The sequence below is a fragment of the Papio anubis genome, chromosome 8, assembly GCF_008728515.1.
Source record: "Papio anubis isolate 15944 chromosome 8, Panubis1.0, whole genome shotgun sequence".
Lineage (NCBI taxonomy): Eukaryota > Metazoa > Chordata > Mammalia > Primates > Cercopithecidae > Papio > Papio anubis.
In genome coordinates this window covers 82,017,554-82,037,409 of record NC_044983.1, presented here as the reverse complement: position 1 = coordinate 82,037,409, position 19,856 = coordinate 82,017,554, and the positions used below count along the sequence as shown (strand labels likewise).

General features: G+C 42.5%; 2 protein-coding genes and 1 pseudogene across 7 annotated transcripts in view; 1 reads left to right on the top strand and 2 right to left on the bottom strand.

Annotated features, from left to right (window-relative positions):
• Window positions 1–4,144, bottom strand: part of CPNE3 (copine 3) — a 48,577-nt gene extending 44,433 nt beyond the window's left edge. The window contains exons 1-2 of one of the 4 annotated variants that reach the window (XM_021942477.2): window positions 4,022–4,144; window positions 3,070–3,107 (exon numbers count right to left, since the gene is read on the bottom strand). The gene's annotated coding sequence lies outside the window, so the exon portion shown is untranslated. Of the gene's footprint in view, window positions 1–3,069; window positions 3,108–3,910; window positions 3,930–3,967 lie in introns of those variants that run through there. The other 3 variants (XM_021942480.2, XM_021942479.2, XM_021942481.1) reach the window with 3 other exon arrangements.
• A 77-nt stretch (window positions 4,145–4,221) lies between these two features.
• RMDN1 (regulator of microtubule dynamics 1) overlaps window positions 4,222–19,856 on the top strand; it is a 44,996-nt gene continuing 29,361 nt past the window's right edge. Inside the window, exons 1-2 of one of the 3 annotated variants that reach the window (XM_021942476.2) lie at window positions 4,222–4,331; window positions 11,561–11,678. In XM_021942476.2, coding sequence (XP_021798168.1) covers window positions 11,564–11,678 — 115 coding nt within the window. In that variant the 5' untranslated portion in view covers window positions 4,222–4,331; window positions 11,561–11,563. Of the gene's footprint in view, window positions 4,332–9,893; window positions 10,197–11,560; window positions 11,679–19,856 lie in introns of those variants that run through there. The other 2 variants (XM_021942475.2, XM_021942474.2) reach the window with 2 other exon arrangements.
• On the bottom strand, window positions 13,754–15,410 carry LOC116276376 (annotated as a pseudogene).

Sequence of the window (19,856 nt, the reverse complement as noted above, 5' to 3'; positions counted from 1 at the left end):
TGGCGTGAACCCGGGAGGCGGAGCTTGCAGTGAGCCGAGATTGCGCCACTGCACTCCAGCCTGGGGCACAGAGCGAGACTCTGTCTCAAAAAAAAAAAAAAAAAAAAAAGAAAAAGAAAAAAAAGAAAAGTTTTTCATTATAAGGGCTAAGTAAAGCTGCTGGCCAGCTGTGCAGCAGGTAGGCTGGATCTGATATTAAGGCACACCAACCTGCGGAGACTGAAGTCTCCTGGGGTTCTCATTCGCCTCAGAGCACATTAAGAATTTTCCCCCTTCTGGAATTTCCCAGATGTTGAACCAGCCATCAGAACCTCTCACCTGCCCTGGTGTCCACTATGCTCCAACTCTAAATGCATGCTTTCCAAAATTTGACTCCTTTCCTTCTCTTTGTAGGGGAACATGTATATTTAATTGGGCAAGTTGAGCACTTCACAATTTATCACTATGTGCTCCTTTCTAGTTCACGGTGAACAAATCATATAAAAATGCCTTCAGTTTAAAGTAGTAACAACTACAACCACGTGGTTCCCAAGGTTTAAAAGTTTGTATATTGGGCAAAGACGGTTGAGATGTTTATACATTTCCTGATTTCAAGAATATTCATGTCCTGGTTACTTAACACATACATTGTAGCTGTTTTTAATTTTAGGGCAAATCCCTTTATATTTCCCAATCATGAGCAGTTTAATTCATTCAACACTTATTGAACAAATATTATAGATTGCCTACTGTGTGTCAGGCACTGTTCTAAGGTGCTGGAGAGCCAACAATAAACAAAGCAGGCAACCATCCCCATGAGGGAGAGGTGAGTTACACTGCAGGGAGGCAGAAAACAATAAAGACAAATAAGTAACATGTATAGTATGTCAGGTGGCAGTAAGTGTTACAGGGAACAATAAAGAAGGAGAGCAAGAAGTACTGAATATGGGGTGCAATTTTACATATTTTATAAAATTGTTTTGACAATATCATCAGGAAGTATTTGTCTTAATTTTCACTTCTTTTTAAAAAATTCTGACACATAAACATGAAAATGTGGACAGATAAGTAAGTTCCTCTTTACAGTTGCAGGTACCTCTTTTAACAAGTACTGAGCATCACCTTAGTCTAGAGGCATGGTAAACTAAAAGCCGGGGAAGGTGAAATAGCCTGATAACAACGTGTCCAGAAACCACACAGTTGTTCCAGTAATTTTCACAGGAACTAGATATAATATAACCATGTGCAAGAGGACATTTCAAAATTATTTACTAAAATCAGTATGTAGTATTTCCTTCTATTTTTTTCATGAGGACATTTACTAATATGCTATCCACCTAATTCATATTGGTAAATGTGACCATAATACTGATGAATTTTAATGTCTTTTAAAAAGTTAGGATTGCATACTGCTAAGCTGTTATATTAAAATAATAAACAGTCTCTCCAAAAAAACCCCCAATATGATTCCCACTCACAAGTAAGAACAAGAAGGGAAAATATTGGTGGGAAGGAAGCTAGATTGTCGGGTGAAGGTAATGGTGGGAACAGTAAAGGAATGCTCTAGTTAGGACTCCTGCAGGTCATTGAGTACAACCCATAGAAGTGACATTGAGTCTTGCTAAAAGATCCACCTGAAAGATCATGCTTTGGTGAACAGTGGTGGCATTATGAATCTTTGAAGGTCAAATGACATATAATCATTTTTCACGTCTAACATTTACTTTCTTAGTTTTGCTAACAGGCATACTTTCTAGCATAATAAATCACTGACTAAAGAACATTTGAAAAGGAGAAAAAAAAGAAAACTCTAACACTAGTAAGAAAAAAAGTCCAGTGATAGTACCAAAAAACAAAGAGGGCAAAGAAAACTATGGATAAAGCTATTCCAAGAATTGATAAGGCTGGGTGTGGTGGCTCACACCTGTAACCCCAGCACTTTGGGAGGCCAAGGCAGGAGGATCACTTGAGCCCAGGAATTCAGGACCAGCCTGGGCAACATAATAAGACCTTATCTTTATTATAAAATAAATAAATAAGTAAATAAAATAATTGATAGGTGTTGGAGTACAATACGAACTAGGTACCGAAACAGATGATGCAAGGGAAATACTCAGGGCAGCAGTGATATCATCATAAAGAGCATAGAAAATAAAACATTTTAAAAGTATAATAGGTTGCCATAAACTTATGTGAAAATGAAGACCATTGTCTATAAACTGTTCACAGTTACAGATAAAATTAGAAGGGGTGTCCAGTCATTATGCAACCCTTAATGGCAAACACTTCATTTGCTTCTCCCATACTGGAGCCTCCTCTCCCTTCCCATTCTTCAGGGACTAGACCTGAGAGAAGAAATCCTGAAAGAGAACTGCAGACTTCACTGTGGGGTTTGTGCCAGGCACCTTTTGGTCTGTGGGGTCCTAAAATTCAGCTCCCCCTCACATCTAGAGTCTCAAGGTGATCCAGTCCCAGAGTTTGAAATTCTTCAGCCCAGAGTGGGATGTATTTTTCCAATTCATCAGCCAAAAGGAACGGACCTCCTAAAAATTCTCACAAAGGCAAAAAGTGGCCCTGGGTACCACAGATTAATGACTGAGACATCTATTGGTGTCATTATAATTGCCATTATATATGTCACCTGTTTTCATTCCCTTTCCGTTTCCCATCCTTTGCTGTTTCCCTCTACCTATGTCCTAGGCTTGTATAAGTTGTGTTTGGCTCTGGCTGGCAGCACACACAGAGAGCTAGTTTGCTAACCTTAATTAATGACATCAGGATATATGTGACTATATATAGCTTACCACTAACTATGTGCCAAGCACTTTGCTAAATGTTTTACAAGTAGGATCTAATTTAATTCTCATAGCAACCTTGTGACATTTTATCTCTATTTCACAAATGCAGAAACAGGCCCTAAAAGGTGAAGTATCCTGCCCAAGGTCATACAGCTAACGGCCTTCATAGCATAGATTTGAAACCTAGGTATCTGGCTTATCCCAAAGAATAACGTTCTTTTACATTAAGCAATAAAGCCTGTGCCCTAAAACCATACGAACTTGAATTCCAAACCCCAATGCCACCACTTACCAGTTGTGTAATCCGATGAGTTATTCAACCTGAGTTTCCTGGAGAATGAAACAGAGTAACATCACTTCAATAAGTGCTTGGGAGCGTTAAATAAGCTAACATATAAAAACTGTCTAGCACAGTTGTTGTGGGGCATTGCAATCAATAGTTACCATATTCAATCCCGCCCTTCCCTCTATTTGATTATCCATTATAGAGGCGGCCTCAAAAAGACAACGCTAAGGATATGCAAAAAGTGCAGACGATCATTAAGCGCAACATAAATGGCTGGTCTGCTCGGTCCCAACGGGTTCTGGCCCTGCGCTTCCTCCACAATCCTGGTGTAGGGAACCCAAAACACTAGACAGAAGAAGCTTGAAGCTGGAGGAGAAACGGGAGCTGCTGGACTACTTCTCACAACCTCCTTGTTTACTCTGAAATCAGGAGTCACCTCTTCCCACCTCATCTGCCAGCTTCTCGGGTGCTCTGAAGCGCGCGCCCCCTGCTCAATTGGGTACTGGCTTCACCACTGACGTGGTGTGGGTATCCTATCCCTCTCCCCGCGTGGTGCTGCAGTGATTTCGGGGCCTGTCACCCTTCTCTGGGCCACAAGCCCGACCCTCTCCGCCCAGGGAAGGAGGGCGGATCCCAGCCTATCCCCAGCCCCAGGTGCGCGAGCGCCAGGCCCAGGCGGGGCCTTGCGGCCCAGAGCTGAGCCCCGAGCCCGGGCTCCTCCAGGAGGCGCCGGCGGTGCTTGGGCCCCGCCAGGCCGCGCGACCTAGCTCGGGAGCCCCCCGCGCGACCTGCCGATCCCCGGCTACGGAGCACTTCCAGCACCAAGGCCCGGCGGGACCTGCCGCACGGAGCCTGCGGGCTTAGATTCTCCAGGCCAGGATTTTCCTTTTCCCCCGGGCGGTACCGTTGCTGGGCTGCTGCCTCACCGGCCCAGGAACTGGGAGAGGCCCGCACTCACGTGCGAGTCTTAGAGGTGCAAGTCGAGCGACGGTGGAGAACAGGCCAGCAGCGTCCGGAGCGCTGCCGGGACCGCAGGGATTCAAGAGAACCTAGGGCCGGACTGGCAGAGCAAGGGGGCGGGGCGGGGCGGGGCGGGGCTGGGAGGGGGCGGGTCCAGTGTGCGCCCAGCCCCGCACAGCCTGCGCGAGGATCCGCCCATCCACAGGGAGCTGACTCTGGGCTGCAGGTCCGCTCCCTGCCAGTAGGCTGGCGCTTCAAGGCTACTCTGAGGGCCAGTCGCTTACTGAAAAGGCAAAGCTGACTTTAAGGTAAGTGGTTTGGTGCACCAAAATAAATTCCTTAAGGATTAAATAATTTAAATATTTGAGAAAATTTATACCATATCTGGACTGAGAAGACTGGGCGCCGTGGCTCACACCTGTAATCCGAACATTTTGGGAGGCAGAGGTGGGAGGATGGCTTGTGCCCAGGAGTTGGAGACCAGCCCAGCCTGGGGCAAAAAAATGAGACCCCCTCCACCGATGCAAAAAGTAAAAAAAAAAAAGCTGGGCGTGGAGGCACGCGACTGTAGTCCTAGCTACACGTGAGGCTGAGGCAGGAGGATCACGGGCTCAGGCTGCAGTGCGCCATGTTAGTGCCTCTGCACTCCAGCGTAGGTGACAGAGAGACCCTGTCTCAAAAAAGAAAAAAAAAAAGTTACTAAGACAAATTATCAACATGAAAATAGCGAAATACATCTTAGCTCTTAACCATGCTTATATGCTTATTTAGGGCATTCTTAATGTGCACACTACCAAGGACATTTTATATCCTTCATTACCTTTAATCCTTATGATTTTGTGATGTATTTGGTGCCAGTATCCCCATTTTACAAATGAAAACTGCATTTGAGTAACATGAGATTTGAAAGCTAAATAATTGGCCTACTTTTCTGAAGTCACAGATTGTAAGTAAACTAACCTCAAAGGGCAGGCTGGACTGCTTGCTACTCCATGCTGCCTGCAACTAAACAAAATGCTATGGAAAATATTGATACATGACTGCTCGATAATGTAGAACTTCTTCCCAAGGAAACAGGGACAAAATCAATAAAACACATTAGGAAAAATATTGGTCCCAAACCTGACAGAGTTACTATCTTAAGTTCATTGATTTTTTATTTTTATTTTTTTGAGATGGAGTTTCACTCTTGTTGCCCAAACTGGAATGCAATGGCGCAATCTCAGCTCACCGCAACCTCCGTCTCCCGGGTTCAAGCGATTCTCCTGCCTCAGCCTCCCGGGTAGCTGGGATTACAGGCACCTGCCACCATGCCCAGCTAATTATGTATTTTTAGTAGAGATGGGGTTCTCCATGTTGGTCAGAGGTCTTGAACTCCCAACCTCAGGTGATCCATCCATCTCAGCCTCCAAAAGTGCTGTCATTACAGGCATGGGCCACCGCACCTGGCCTCTTAAGTTCATTTAAATTGATAAGAAAAAAAAAAATAGAAAAATGGGTGAAGGGTTTTATTTTTTTTAATTACAGAAGAAATGGAAAGGGTATCAAATGAAGAAACATAGACATTCCTAAGTAAAAACTTTACACTTAATCCAAAAAATGCAAACTAAACATTTTAATTTTATTTATTTTTAAGAAATGGGGTCTCACTATGTTGCCCAGGCTGATGTCAAACTCCTGAGTTCAAGTGATCTGCCAGCCTTGGTCTCCCAGAGTACTGGGATTACAGGTGTGAGCCACCATACCTGGCCTGCACATTTTTAAAATCATATCAGTGCCAGTGAGGATTCATTTATTTATTCAGCAAACACATCCTGATTGCCTACTATGTGCATTGTTCTACACTTGTGAGCAAGACAGATAGGAACTTCTATCCTACAGGAGGGTTGAATAGTAAGTTAGTTGTTAAAGACAAAATGAGATTTCAGACAGCCAGAGTGCCATGATGAAAGTTAAGGCAAGGTGATGTGTTAGAGGGACTTGAGGATAGTGTGAGCTTATTTAGACTGGGGATCAGAAAAGAGCTCTCTAAGATGGTATTTGACCTGAGATTTGAAAAATAAGAAGCAGCCAGTTATGCAAATATCTGGGGCACAGGAATGATAGCAGGGGCAAAAAGACAAGAACAAACTGCAAGTGCGGAAACAAGGCCTTTGTTGCTGAAGTGTACTGGGGAGGTACTAGAAGTGTTTTTGTTTTTACTAAAGGTTTCTGGCTCTATTTTTGATTCTGCCTTCATATGTAAATGAACGTTCTCAGGCATCACTAATTGGATTGCAAATTTCAAATTTCCCAGAATATATAGTATCCATACCCAACCTTCAAAACTTTTCTTTCCACTAAAATAGGGAAAGAGTGGAGGCAAGGGGATAGTTTTGTACTTTTAGTATCCAAACAGCAATATATCATTTAAATACATAGTGCCATAGCTATTGAATGCATTTATTCATTCTCCTTAACTAGAGTCTAAATCCCATTCTACTTTTGTTCTTATTCATTCACCCATTAATTTAACATGTGTTGAATTAGATATCAAGCCTAACAAGGTTCTAGAAATAAAACAACACCTGGTGGAGAGTTAAATGAATGTTAAAATGAATGAGATATTCACAAAATATTCTTTCTCCTATGTATTTTGATCGTCATATTTCTATCTTCACTCTTTCAGTCACATTTTTAATTACCTCATCCTGTCTTATAGCTTTTTTTTTTTTGTGAGACAGGTTCTTGCTGTCACCCAGGCTGGGACGCAGTGGTGCGAACATGATTCACCACAGCTTCAACCTCTCAGGCTAAAGTGATCCTCCCACCTCAGCCTCCTGAAGTAGCTGGGACCTACAGGCACGAGCCACGGCATCTGGCTAATTTTTGTACTTTTTGTAGATATGGGGTTTCACCATGTTGCCCAGGCTGGTGTCAAATTCCTGAGCTCAAGAAATCCACTGGCCTCAGTCTCTCAAAGTGCTGGAATTATAGGCATGAGGCACCACGCCCAGCGTTAGTCTCAGAGCTTTGAATTCCATCTGTATTTTCTCTTTTTTTTTTTTTTTTTTTTTTTGAGATGGAGTCTAGCTCTGTCGCCAGGCTGGAGTGCAGTGGCGTGATCTCGGCTCACTGCAACCTCCGCCTGCTGGGTTCAAGTGATTCTCCTGCCTCAGCCTCCCGAGTAGCTGGGATTACAGGTGCGTGCTACCACACCCAGCTACTTTTTTGTATTTTCAGTAGAGACAGGTTTTCACAGTGTTAGCCAGGATGGTCTCGATCTCCTGACTTCGTGATCCACCTGTCTCGGCCTCCCAAAGTGCTGAAATTACAGGATGAGCCACTGCGCCTGACCTTTTTTTGTATTTTGAGTAGAGACGGGGTTTCACTATGTTGGCCAGGATGGTCTGGATCTCCTCACCTCGTGATCTGCCCGCCTCGGCCTCCCAAAGTGTTGGGATTACAGGCATGAATGAGCCACCGGGCCTGGCCACTTTTCTTTTTTACTTTCTTTTTTTTTTTAAAGACGGTGTCTCACTCTGTTGCCTGGACTGGAGTACAGTGGCGTGATCACCGCTCCCTGCAACCTCAGACACCTGGGCTCAAATGATCCTCTCAGCTCATCCTCCTGGGTAGCTGGGACTACAGCATGCACCACCACATGCAGCAAATTAAAAAACAAGAAACAAACAAACAAACAGAAACATTTTTTTGTAGAGACAGAGTCTCACTATGTTGCCCAGGCTGGTCTTGAACATCCTGGGCTCAAGCTATTCCCCGGCTTTGGCCTCCTGAAGTGTTGGGATTACAGGTGTTAGCCACTATGCCCAGCCTATATTGTTAAGGTTATCAAACTTCCACACCTTTCCTCTGAAACTCCACGCTCAAACTCTCTATGCTTTACTCAGTTGTTGTATTAGTTATCAGTTGCTCTGTAACAGATAACACCAAATTTAGTGGCTTAAAACAGGAACAATCATTTATTATCTGTCATAGCTTCTGTGGTTTAGGAATTTAGAAGTGGCTTGGCTGGGTGGTTCTGGCTCATCGTCTCTCTTGATGTTGCAGTCAGATTTTGGCCAAGGCTGCAGTCATCTGATGGCTTGACAGGGGCTGAAGGAATTCTTCAGCCCAAAAGTTCAATTGTGCCAAGGTTGAGAAACCCTGCTTTAAACCAATGGGACTATACATTTAAAAAATACTAATGTCATGAAAGACCAAGGCTGACGATTTAAAGATTTAAAGAAAGTAGAAACATAACAAATGCAAGATGTTATCAAGATTTGATCTTGAATTTAGAAAAAAAAAATCATTAGCATAAAGGACAGCATTGGGAAGTAAACAAAATTTGTATATTAAATAATAGTATTCTGTCAGTTTCAGTTTTCTGAATTTGGTAGTTATACTGAGACTAAATAAGGGAATGTCTTGTTTCTAAGACTGAAGAGTCATGATATCTGTAATCTACTCTCAAAAGGCCTAACAACAGAAAATACTAGGAATATAATATGCGTATTATAGGTAATATATGTAAAGAAAGGTAAAGCAAATGTGAGAGAAAGTTAACAATGGCTGACTCTAGCTGAAGAATATATGGGAGTTCCTGCAACTTTTCTTAGGATCTAATTTTCTTTTTTCAAAGCTGAAAACTTCATTACAAATTCACTCTAGCAGACATATCAGAAACTTAATTTCAGTGTTATCATGGTATCCAGTGGCATAAACATTTAGCAATATTGAGGGGGTAGCTACCAGTAGAAATGCATAAAATAAAAGTGATTCTGTCTTTGGGAAAAAAAGGGTAGGTTTCAGAAATTGGGAAGGAGATCTATATATTTTTAAAGATAGACTTTAAAGACATAATCCTAAAGAAATACAGCTGATTTAATAGGAACTAGTGGAGGTAGCAATCATATAGTAGAAGGAGCACCCGACTCAAGAGTAGAAAGACATGGATTCCTATCTTATAACATATTCTTGGTTAGGTTAATGCATCTCTTTGAGCTACAGTTTTTTCATTTGTAAACCTGGGATACCAGTTACTTCACAAGGTAGTTTGGTAGATCAATACAATTATGTATTAATTCCCTATACAGTACTAAAAGTACCATAGAAATGCAACTTAATTTTTTAAAACCATGACTCGCCTCCCTTATTACCCATAACATTTTTTGTGAAACCTATAGTAGGTACTCCATTTGCAGTCTGTGTTTCCACCCACTATCAGGCCTCAAGTAGGATCCAAAACCTCTTCATTTTCCCACAAAAGAATTCCACTTGAGCAAGAAATTTTATTTTACTCTAGTAAAATAAAATACTTTGCTCGAGTAAGTAAAACATCTTATTGAAGAATTTTAGGGGAGACCAGGTTTTTAAAAAATTTTTATTTATTTTATTTTTTGACTACACATGCCCTAGCATTAAAAGGCATCAATATCCTGTCCAGAGGCCTCCTTCCGCTAGTTCTTCCCAAAACGCTTTGCATTTTTTGTTCCTCTTCTCTGGACTCTTTCTTGAATCTACCCCCTTAAGTCGCTCAGTCTCTTCCTTTCCCTTCTTCATGTTGGGCAACTTAATTCTTCCAATTATTTATTTCCAAAAAAAGACTATTGCCAAGATTCAATGTACTTTTGAAGGCAGCAGATAATTAAAATGACAAGTTTTTTTTCTTGCATACTTGTATTCTTGGGTCTATTTCTGAGCTTTCAGTTCTGTTCTGGCGACTTATCTTTGTGCCCAAACCTCCGGAGAGATGGAGCAGAAACAAGTCAGTGAGCCTAAAGAGAGCGCTCTCACGGCCTCAGTCTGCTGGACGCAGGCGCGGAAGATCCACTAAGTCCCACCCACTCGGGGTATTTCCCTCCCCCTAAGCCCGTGGTCCGGAAACCATGGGGGCGGAAGAGGTGCTGGATAGGAGGCGGGTGGACGCGGTTCTCTCCGGAAGGGCTGTGGCTTCTTTAGCCCCGCCCGCCTCGGTAGCTGCCTGAAGTAGTGCAGGGTCTGCCCGCGAGTTGCAGGTCATGGCCCTGGCCGCTCGACTGTGGCGCTTTCTGCCATTGCGACGTGGAGCCGCCCCGGGGCCTCGGCTCCCTGCGGGGACTTCGGGCAGCCGTGGGCATTGCGGCCGCTGTCGATTCCGTGGCTTCGAGGTACCCCCGCGGTCCTGGCTCCAGCTTCCCACCTCCTACCCAGTGGGTTCCTGCTCTCCCTTAACTTCTTCAGGGTTGGCGGCCCCGCGCTGCCTACGGTTCTACGGGAACGTGGTGAACCGAGGAAGGAACTCGGGGCCACTGTGCCTGGAGCGCTTGGCCAGGTCCCTTACATTTTGCAAACCTTCACTATCCTAAGCTGGGGCTGTCAGAGAAGGAGTGGGGTTTGCCCCCACGCGCCCCGGAAGCTGCCTCCTACCTGCCCATCCTGTGCGAAACATAGAACAGGACGGGAAAGAACCTTGAGCGCTGTGAAATGATTCTCACTGTAGGCGACGACAGATACAGCAACAGCGCTTGAGGCTGCAACTTTCAGACTTTGATAAGTGTGGGGTGTGATTTAAAAAATTCAACAACTCAGAAGCAGAGATTTCATCCTGTTTAGGTTTTTGTTTAAAAATGATTATTTCTGAGTTGCCTGTTTTATCTGCATGACGTCAGTGAAGGATGTCGGCATGTTGTATCAGTTCTGGTATTAGACTGCTCGTGGGCCTCTGTTTATTCTTGTCAGGGAATTGGGGAATGGCATTAGTGTATATGACATATTTCACATGAACTAGGTGTTTCATTATTTTCAACTCAAATTTTTAACTGCTCAGTTAAAATCTTTCGGAATTATTATGGGACTGATGGTGGGGAGGGGTGGTTAAAAGTTAGGTATATTCCCTTTCCTTGGAAGTTTATAACCAAATGGGGAGGTGATAGATAATATAGGCGGAGAGATGGGAGGAGTTCTAAGTATGAAACTAGTTAGCCTTAAGTTTTCAAATTAGAACAGTGAGTTTTAAGTCCCGTTTTAGACCTGGTCCCTTGGATTAGCCTGCAATCCCAGCACTTTGGGAAGCCGAGGCGGAAGGATTGCTTGAGTCCAGAGGTTTCAAACCAGCCTGGGCGACACAGTGAGACCCTGTCTCTGCAAAAAAATTTAAAAGCCGTGTACATTTTTTATATGTAGTAATTACCATATTACTTGTCTGTAAGATTACAATATTATTCTTGTCTGTGTTCTTAATCTTGTCTGTAAGATTCATTTTTATGATGTGTTGGTGTCTCATATTTTACTTCATGCAATTTGCAATATTCATGCATTTGCAAATAAGTTGTAGCTCTTCCTTTCCAGCAGGAGTGTGATTTTTAGATAAGCTACGACTCCAGGCGATATCTTTTTCTTAATAAGATACGCTTTGAGATCGTTTTACTACAGATTTTGATGAAGTAATTTTTAAGCTTCCAATATCATGATCGATTGCTTTGGGGATGGGAGAAGATTAATGTAATTTTTGCTTGGGGTAGCAGTACCTTCAAATTTTCAAAGTTTGTAACTCTTAACATAATTGTTTCCATAGGTAATGGGAAACCCAGGAACTTTCAAAAGAGGCCTTTTACTCTCAGCTTTGTCTTATTGGGGTTTTGAAACTTACCAGGTTATCTCTCAGGCTGCTGTGGTTCATGCCGCAGCCAAAGGTAAGCATAAATTAGATATATGGAACATTTAGAGTTTTTTTGTGCGTGTGTACATTCAGAATTTTTATTTTATTTTATTTTATTTTATTTTATTTTATTTTTTTTTTGAGACGGAGTCTGGCTCTGTCACCCAGGCTGGAGTGCAGTGGCCGGATCTCAGCTCACTGCAAGCTCCGCCTCCCGGGTTCATGCCATTCTCCTGCCTCAGCCTCCCGAGTAGCTGGGACTACAGGCGCCTGCCACCTCGCCCGGCTAAGTTTTTGTATTTTTAGTAGAGACGGGGTTTCACTGTGTTAGCCAGGATGGTCTCGATCTCCTGACCTCGTGATCCGCCCGTCTCGGCCTCCCAAAGTGCTGGGATTACAGGCTTGAGCCACCGCGCCCGGCCAGAATTTTTATTTTAATACAAATAATCAGGGTAACATTAATAGTAGAAAATCCATATGGAAATATTCGCTATCTACTCAGTGAGAAATGGGAAAACAACTTCCCTGTCTAACTGCCAGCCTACTGTTTTGAGGAGACAGAAGTTGACGTGAAGTTGGAAGAAGGTCACCTTTTCCAGCTAAACCCCACTCCATAGCTATGTGCGTTTTTATTTGAAGTCTCCACGACCAGCGGAAACAGTTGAGAACTGAGAACTAAAATACTGTTTTTGGCAAGGGTTTGGCTAAAGGGTCTGAGATGTGTTAGCACCAAGAAGGGAAAGAGAAATTGAGCAACATGTGAAAAAGGGGCTGTAGGAACAAACACTGAAAAAATAAGTCAACAATAACCTATTTCCATCCAGAGCAAAGGGACAGTGCACATATATTCATCCTCTCAAGTGTGGGCTACACTGTACATTGACTCATACTATTTCAAACATGGTCTATTGGAAAGATTCAGGCCCCCTAAGGGCACTTGGCATAGGACCACAGTGACAAGGCAACAGACATAGACAAGCATGGCATGACCCTAAAGGCAACAACACAGCTTTAGATAATAAGTGTTCAGAAAAAAATCCCAGAGCTGAGGTTACAAATTCCAAGTTAGCTATAAACATTCTTTGGGGAATTCCTTTAAAGATACGAGTTGAAATAAAACAGAAAATCTCCTAAAGAACAAAATGGAGAAATAATGAATCTCTACCAAGAACCGATTATATTAGGTTTCTCATTTGGATGGTTCTCCCACCAGATAGGTGGTGGGATTACTTCAAAAGTAATGAGTCTACTACAAGGAGAGGCTGTTTGGTCCAGTGAGGGCGAACACGCTTTCTAGAAATAACTTTCTCTTCCCTCACCTGCATTCAAAATTAGAACCCATCAACCACCATTAACTACAAGGCCCGTATTAGTTAATAATCCTAGATTTCAAGTACTACTACATGTAAACTATTATCTTAAAGAAAAAAGTTCCAAAGGAAATCAATAACTATTATATAGGCATATGACTTTTATGAGAAATTAAACTTAAGAGTTTCCATCTGCAGGACAGAAATTGTTAAGAGGTAACTTGCAGACCTTAGGCACCACATAATATACCCTCCAATAATGAACTACGTTTCTCCCTAAATTCTTCGTATTGGACGCTAACCTCTCCAGCATGAAATCTTCTACTCTGTAACCGCTCTTTAAACACTTCCCTCTAATCTCAATTTCCTTCTGTGTTTATTATTTGGCAAAATTACACTTAAAAAAATAAACATTTCCACCATGGCATATGTATACCTATGTAACCTGCACATTCTGCACCTGTATCCCAGAACTTAAAAAATTATGTAATTAAACCAGAGGGAGGGTGAAATAAATAAAACTCAAGTTAATTTGCCATGTAGAGCTATATGGAAGTGAGGAAGGTGCTCTTACATAAACCCCCTCTGCCTTCCACACTCGTGTGTATCTTCTTCCTGATAAGTCTGAGGTTGGGGGAACTGCGCCTTACTTTTCCTCTCCTATATCCCCTAGTGCGGCAATATTAGAACCCAAGGAAGGAAAAGCTGGCCGAGTTGTCATATGCCAAGTGGCCAATGCCTCCTGAAATGAAGGTAGGTTCATGTGGTCTCTCTTAAGCAGAAGAGAATGTCTAGGAAATAAAATATTTTAAAAACCATTGAAAATCCGACAAACCCCAGTCTTGAGGTGTGCATGGAATGCATGGGATAAGAAAGGAATCAGTAGCAGCATTCAGAAGCAGTCCTGGGTTCATCCTGATGACGTGTCTCCTTCGTTCCGGGAGAGGTGGCTTTCCCATGCTGGGAGGGACGTGGAAGGAGGCATGACTTAGACATTGGTGGTGGTCTCCTTAGCAGCCTGGGTGCTGTTCATCTCCATGATGCCGTCCTTCCCAGATCTATTTGCACCATGTGCCTGCCCTTGAAAGGCCCATGTGATATCCTCAAAAGTCCTGCCATGGGTCTCAGGGACTTTGAAGAAGGTAAAGGTCAAGAAGGTGATGAGGAAGCCGATGAAGATGATAAAAACATAGGCTCCTAAACAGTAAGCAGCAGAGGGGAAGAGCAGTCCCACTAGGAAGTTGGAGGTACAGTTGGAGCAGCTGACCATTGCCGTCGCAGCTGGGCGGGGGCCCTGGCTGAAGAGTTTGGCCACAATAAACCAGGGAATGGGACCTGGTCCAATTTCAAAGGTCACAAAGACCAAGATAGTCCTGATAAAGACAAAGCTCATCCCATTATACTCATCCTTTAATAACAAACAGTCATGAGCATGGAACAAAAAGCCATCCCTCCAAGACCTATCATATGCAGAGTCCTTCTTCCTGCCCTTTCCAGCAGAAATAGGGAAACTACAGTGAAGGTAGTATGAAACACACCTAGGTGGTCTCTTGAACACCTGCATCCTTGAAGATTCCTGTTGAGTAATAGAACACAGCATTGATTCCAGAGAGCTGCCGAGAGAGCTGGAGCACAATTGAAATGATGATTGGGTCTCGGTAGCTGGATACTCTAAAGAGCTCCAGCACAGTTACTTGCTTTTCTTGTGACATCCTTGCACTCTCATCTTGCATCTCCTGGATGTCTTGGGATACATCCTGGATGCTCCACAATCGCTGGAGGATCTGCTTAGCATTCTTCTCTTCTTTTCTGTTAATGAGCAAAAACCTGGGACTTTCAGGGCAAAATGGAAGGGCTGTACTTTGTAGAATAGCAGGAAGGATGGGAAAGCCCAATAGCACCAGCCATAGCTCTTCAGACCCAAGGATGAATTCCAGACCAAAGATTTGGGCCACCAGAATTCCGACAATGATGCCCAGCTGGTTGAGAGTGCCAAAGGTACCCTGCAGGGCAATAGGTGAGATCTCTCCAATGTACATGGGTACAAAACCTGTGCACAGTCCGCAGAAGAGGCCAATAACCAAGCAGCCCAGGATCAGCATTTCAACCAACTCAGCTACTTTACACAATCCCATAAGGCAGCCACCAGAGACAGTCAACAGGTTGACGATAAGCATTGAATTGCAGCTGTGAAAGTGGTTGACAAAGAGTCAAATGGAAAAGGAGCCAGTCATACCAACAACGGAGAATATGGCCAGAGACAAAGACCAGAGGGACATGAGCAGCGTCTCAGAGGGAGGGGTATTTGCCTGGTCCCTCAAAGTGTTCTTGATAAATTCCTTTATGATCATCTCAGGAGCATTGATGATCCCAGTGTTATAGCCAAATTGGAAAGAGCCGATTGTAGCAACTGTGATGGCGAACATCAGAGCTGGGGTGACCTTCTGTGTCCCCATGGCCCTAATCTGATTCTTTTCAAGTCTTCAAGAAAGATCTAGGACTGTGTCAGAGGTGGGAATTGAACAGTGAGAACACTTGGACACAGGAAGGGGAACACCACACACGGGGGCCTGTTGTGGGATGAGGGGAGCGGGGAGGGATAGCATTAGGAGATATACCTAATGTAAATGACAAGTTAATGGATGCAGCACACCAACGTGGCTCATGTATACATATGTAACAAACCTGCACGTTGTGCACATGTACCCTAGAACTTAAAGTATAATAATAAAAAAAAAAAGATCTAGGAGTGGGATTGCAGACACCTTTTTCAGCCAATAAAACCTTCAAATTGTCCTCAGCAACAGGTTTTCTCCAGGTCCTCAGGAATGCTCTAAACTCTCACCATTACAGCATCTCTCAAGTTATTTTTGCTTGTTATTTTGTTAATAGCTTAGTTTTTTTTTTGAGACGGAGTCTTGCTCTGTTGCCCAGGCTGGAGTGCAGTGATGTGATCTCGGCTCATTGCAACCTCTGCCTTCCAGGTTCAAGCCATTCTCCTGCCTCAGCCTCCTGAGTAGCTGGGATTATAGGTGCGCATCACCACAGCTGGCTAGTTTTTGTATTTTTAGAAGAGACAGGGTTTCACCATGTTGGTCAGGCTGGTCTCAAACTCCTGACCTTGCGATCTGGCCGCCTTGACCTCCCAAAGTGCTGGGATTACAGGCGTGAGCCACTGCGCGTGGCCTAGCTTAGTTATTTTTATATAGATAATGAAACTAATATTGCTATGGTCTAGATTATTTTCTGCCTTTCTCTACTTGTCAGTCTAATACCATATATATTTTTTTTTCCTAGAAATTAGGGCTGCCTCAGTGATGCTTTATTAATAGTTTATATTTTTGTAGAGCCCTTTACCTAAGAATTCAGAATATTCTTTTACATTTTTAAAGAGTTGAGTTTGAAGAGTTGGGGGGAAGAAAAAGGACATGCTACAGAGACCATGTATGGCTCACAAAGCCTGAAATATTGTACTCTCTGGATCTTTACAGAAAAAGTTTGCTAATCCCTGCTTTATAATGACAAAATGAAACCAATCCCAGGGTGTTATATTCTTCTTGATATGGTTAACAAAAGGCCCAAGTACTTTGAGATAGATAGATTTTTATTTACAAACAGAATGCTGCTTGGTAAGTAACAGGTTGAAAGTGAAAAAAAGAAAAATCCATCACATTTTTTATTGGCATAATATAGATAAGTAAACATATATTAAAACTTGACTGGGCGTGGCAGCTCATGCCTGTAATCCCAGCACTTTGGGAGGCTGAGGTGGGGGGATCACTTGAGCCCAGGAGTTTAAGACCAGTGTAGGCAACAAATTGAGACCCCCATCTCTACAGAAATTGGAACAATTAGCTGGGTGTGTGGTACGTGCTTGTCCCAGCTACACAGGGGCCTGAGGCAGGAGGATCACTTGAGTCCAGGAGGTCAAAGCTGCAGTAAACCGTGGTCTCACCACTGCACTCCAGCCTGGGCAATGGAGCAAGACCCTGTCTCAAAAAAAAAAAAAAAAAAAAAAAAAAAATTGCCAGTTTAAAAAAATTAGTTGAACCAATTGTGAACCAAAATTTTGGTATATTACAGCAATATCATATGAAAGAATTAATGGCTTAAGCTTTTTTGTTTTTTACAATTCTCACTTTTTAATTAAAAAGGAGAAGGTGATTGGGGAAAGAAGCAGACTTGATTTTGAATAGATGGTCTTATTAAACTTCTGATAGAATTTGAGAATGTGATCTAAAGGTTGATAGTTACCTATTGATTTCATTTATCTATGATTATCTTCTTAAAAAAGCAGATAATTGAGAAACCCTGCACTGTTCTTTTTTTTTTTTTTTTTTAATGTATTTATGAAGAAGGACTTGGTTTTGTTACCGGCTGAATTATGTATTTTGGCAAATACTTAATTCATCTTTTTAAAGCAACCTAGACTTTAATTCTCACAGCAGCCTTATAAAATAGGACAAGTCTTATTATCTTATCACATTATAATAATTTTTGAAAAGCTCACAGAGTTAAACTTCTTGAAAGTCAAAATGTTAGAGTGGATATTATAACTTTTTTATTTTGAGACAGAGTTTCACTCTGATGCTTAGGCCACAGTGGCATGATCACAACTCACTGCAGCTTCAACTTCCCCGGGCCCAGGAGATTCTCCCATCTCAGCCTCAGGAGTAGCTGAGACTACAGATGCACACCACCATGCCTGCCTAATTTTTGTATTTTCTGTAGAGACGAGGTTTCACCATGTTGTCTGTCTGTTCTGGTTAGCTTTATTGAAGATCACATAGTTGTAGATGTGCAGCTTTGTTTCTGAGTTCTCTAACCTGTTCCCTGGCCTATGTGTCAGTTTTTGTACCAGTATCATGCTGTTTAGGTCACTGTAGCCTTGTAGTATAGTTTGAAGTCAGGTAGTGTGATGCCTACAGCTTTGTTATTTTTGCCTAGGTTTGCCTTGGCTATTTGGGCTCTTTTTTGGTTCCATACAAATTTTAGGATAGTTTTTTGTAATTCTGTGAAAGATGATGTTGGTAGTTTAATAGGAATAACAAATAGGAATCTGTAAATTGCTTTGGGCAGTAAGACCATTTTATCAATATTGATTCTTCCTGCCCATGAGCATGGAATGTTTTTCTATTTGTTTGTGTCATCTCTGATTTCCTTTTCATTCTGGTAAAAGATCTAACTGTATTCCTAAGTATTTTATTATTTTTGTGGCTGTTATGAATGGGGTTGCATTTTTTATTTGGCTGTTAGCTTGAGTGTTACTGGTATATAGAAATGTACTGATTTTCATACATTGATTTTGTAACCTGAAAGTTTACTGAAGCTGTTTATCAGTTCCAAGAGCCTTTGAGCAAAGACTGTTTTTGGAGTTTTCTAGGTAAAGAATCATATCATCTGTAAGGAGACATGGTTTGAGTTCCTTTCTTTCTATTTGGATGCCTTTCATTTCTTTCTCTTGCCTGATGGCTTTGGCTAGGACTTCCAGTATTATATTTAAAAGGAGTGGTAAGAGCGGGCATCCTTGTCTTGTTCCATTTTTCAAGGAGAATGCTTCTAGCTTTTGCACATTCAGTATGATGTTGGCTGTGGGTTTGTCATAAATGGTTCTTATTATTTTGAGGTGTGTTTCTTCAGTGCTTAGTTTGTTGATGTTTTTTAACGTAAAGTGACGTTGAATTTTATCAAAAGCCTTTTCTGTGTCTTTTGAGATGATCATGTGGTTTTTCTTTTTAGTTATGTTTATGTGATGAATCCCATTTATTGATCTGCATGTTGAACCAACCTTGCATCTCAAGAATAAAGCCTACTTGATTGTGTTATATTATCTTTTCAATGTGCTGCTGGATTCAGTTTGCAAATACTAATTTAACTATTTTTATGCCTATATTCCTTTTACTTTCTCTGTTTATTAAGATGGGGTCTCACTCTGTCACCCATACTGGAGTGTAGTGGTGCAATCTTGGCTTACTGCAACCTCTAACTCCCAGGCAGGCTCAAGTGATCCTCCCACCTCCACCTCCTGAGTGGCTGGGGCTACAGGTGCATACCACTACGTCTGGGTAATTTTTTTGTGTTTTTTTTTGTAGAGTTGGGGTTTCTCCATGTTGCCCAGGGTGGTCTTAAACTCCTGAGCTCAAGCAATCCATCCACCTCAGCTTCCCAAAGTGCTGGGATTACAGACATGAGCCACCATGCCCAGCCCATCTGCCTTCACCCGAGTTAATGACTTGAAGTTTTCCTTTTCCATTGTGTCTCTGACAGGTTTTGGTATCAGAATGATGCTGGCCTCATGGAATGAGTAGGCAAGAGTCCCTTCTCTTCAATTTTTTGGAATAGTTTCAATAGGATTGGTACCAGCCCTTATTTGTGCATTAGGTTGAATTTGGCTATGACTCCATCTAGTCCAGGGCTTTTTCTGGTTGGTAGGTATCAGGCCTCTGAGCCCAAGCCAAGCCATCGCATCCCCTGTGACTTACAGGTATACGCCCAGATGGCCTGAAGTAACTGAAGAATCACAAAAGAAGTGCAAATGCCCTGCCTCGCCTTAACTGATGACATTCCACCACAAAAGAAGTGAAAATGGCGGGTCCTTGCCTTAAGCGATGATATTTATGTTGTGAAATTCCCTTTCGTGGCTCAGCTTGGCTGAAAAAACTCCCCCACTGAGCACCTTGTGACCCCCACTCCTGCCCGCCAGAGAACAACCCCCCTTTGACTGTAATTTTCCTTTACCTACCCAAATCTGGTAAAACGGCCCCACCCTTATCTCCCTTTGCTGACTCTCTTTTCGGACTCAGCCCGCCTGCACCCAGGTGAAATAAACAGCCATGTTGCTCACACAAAGCCTGTTTGATGGTCTCTCCACAGGGACGCGCATGACAGTAGGTTTTTTTTTT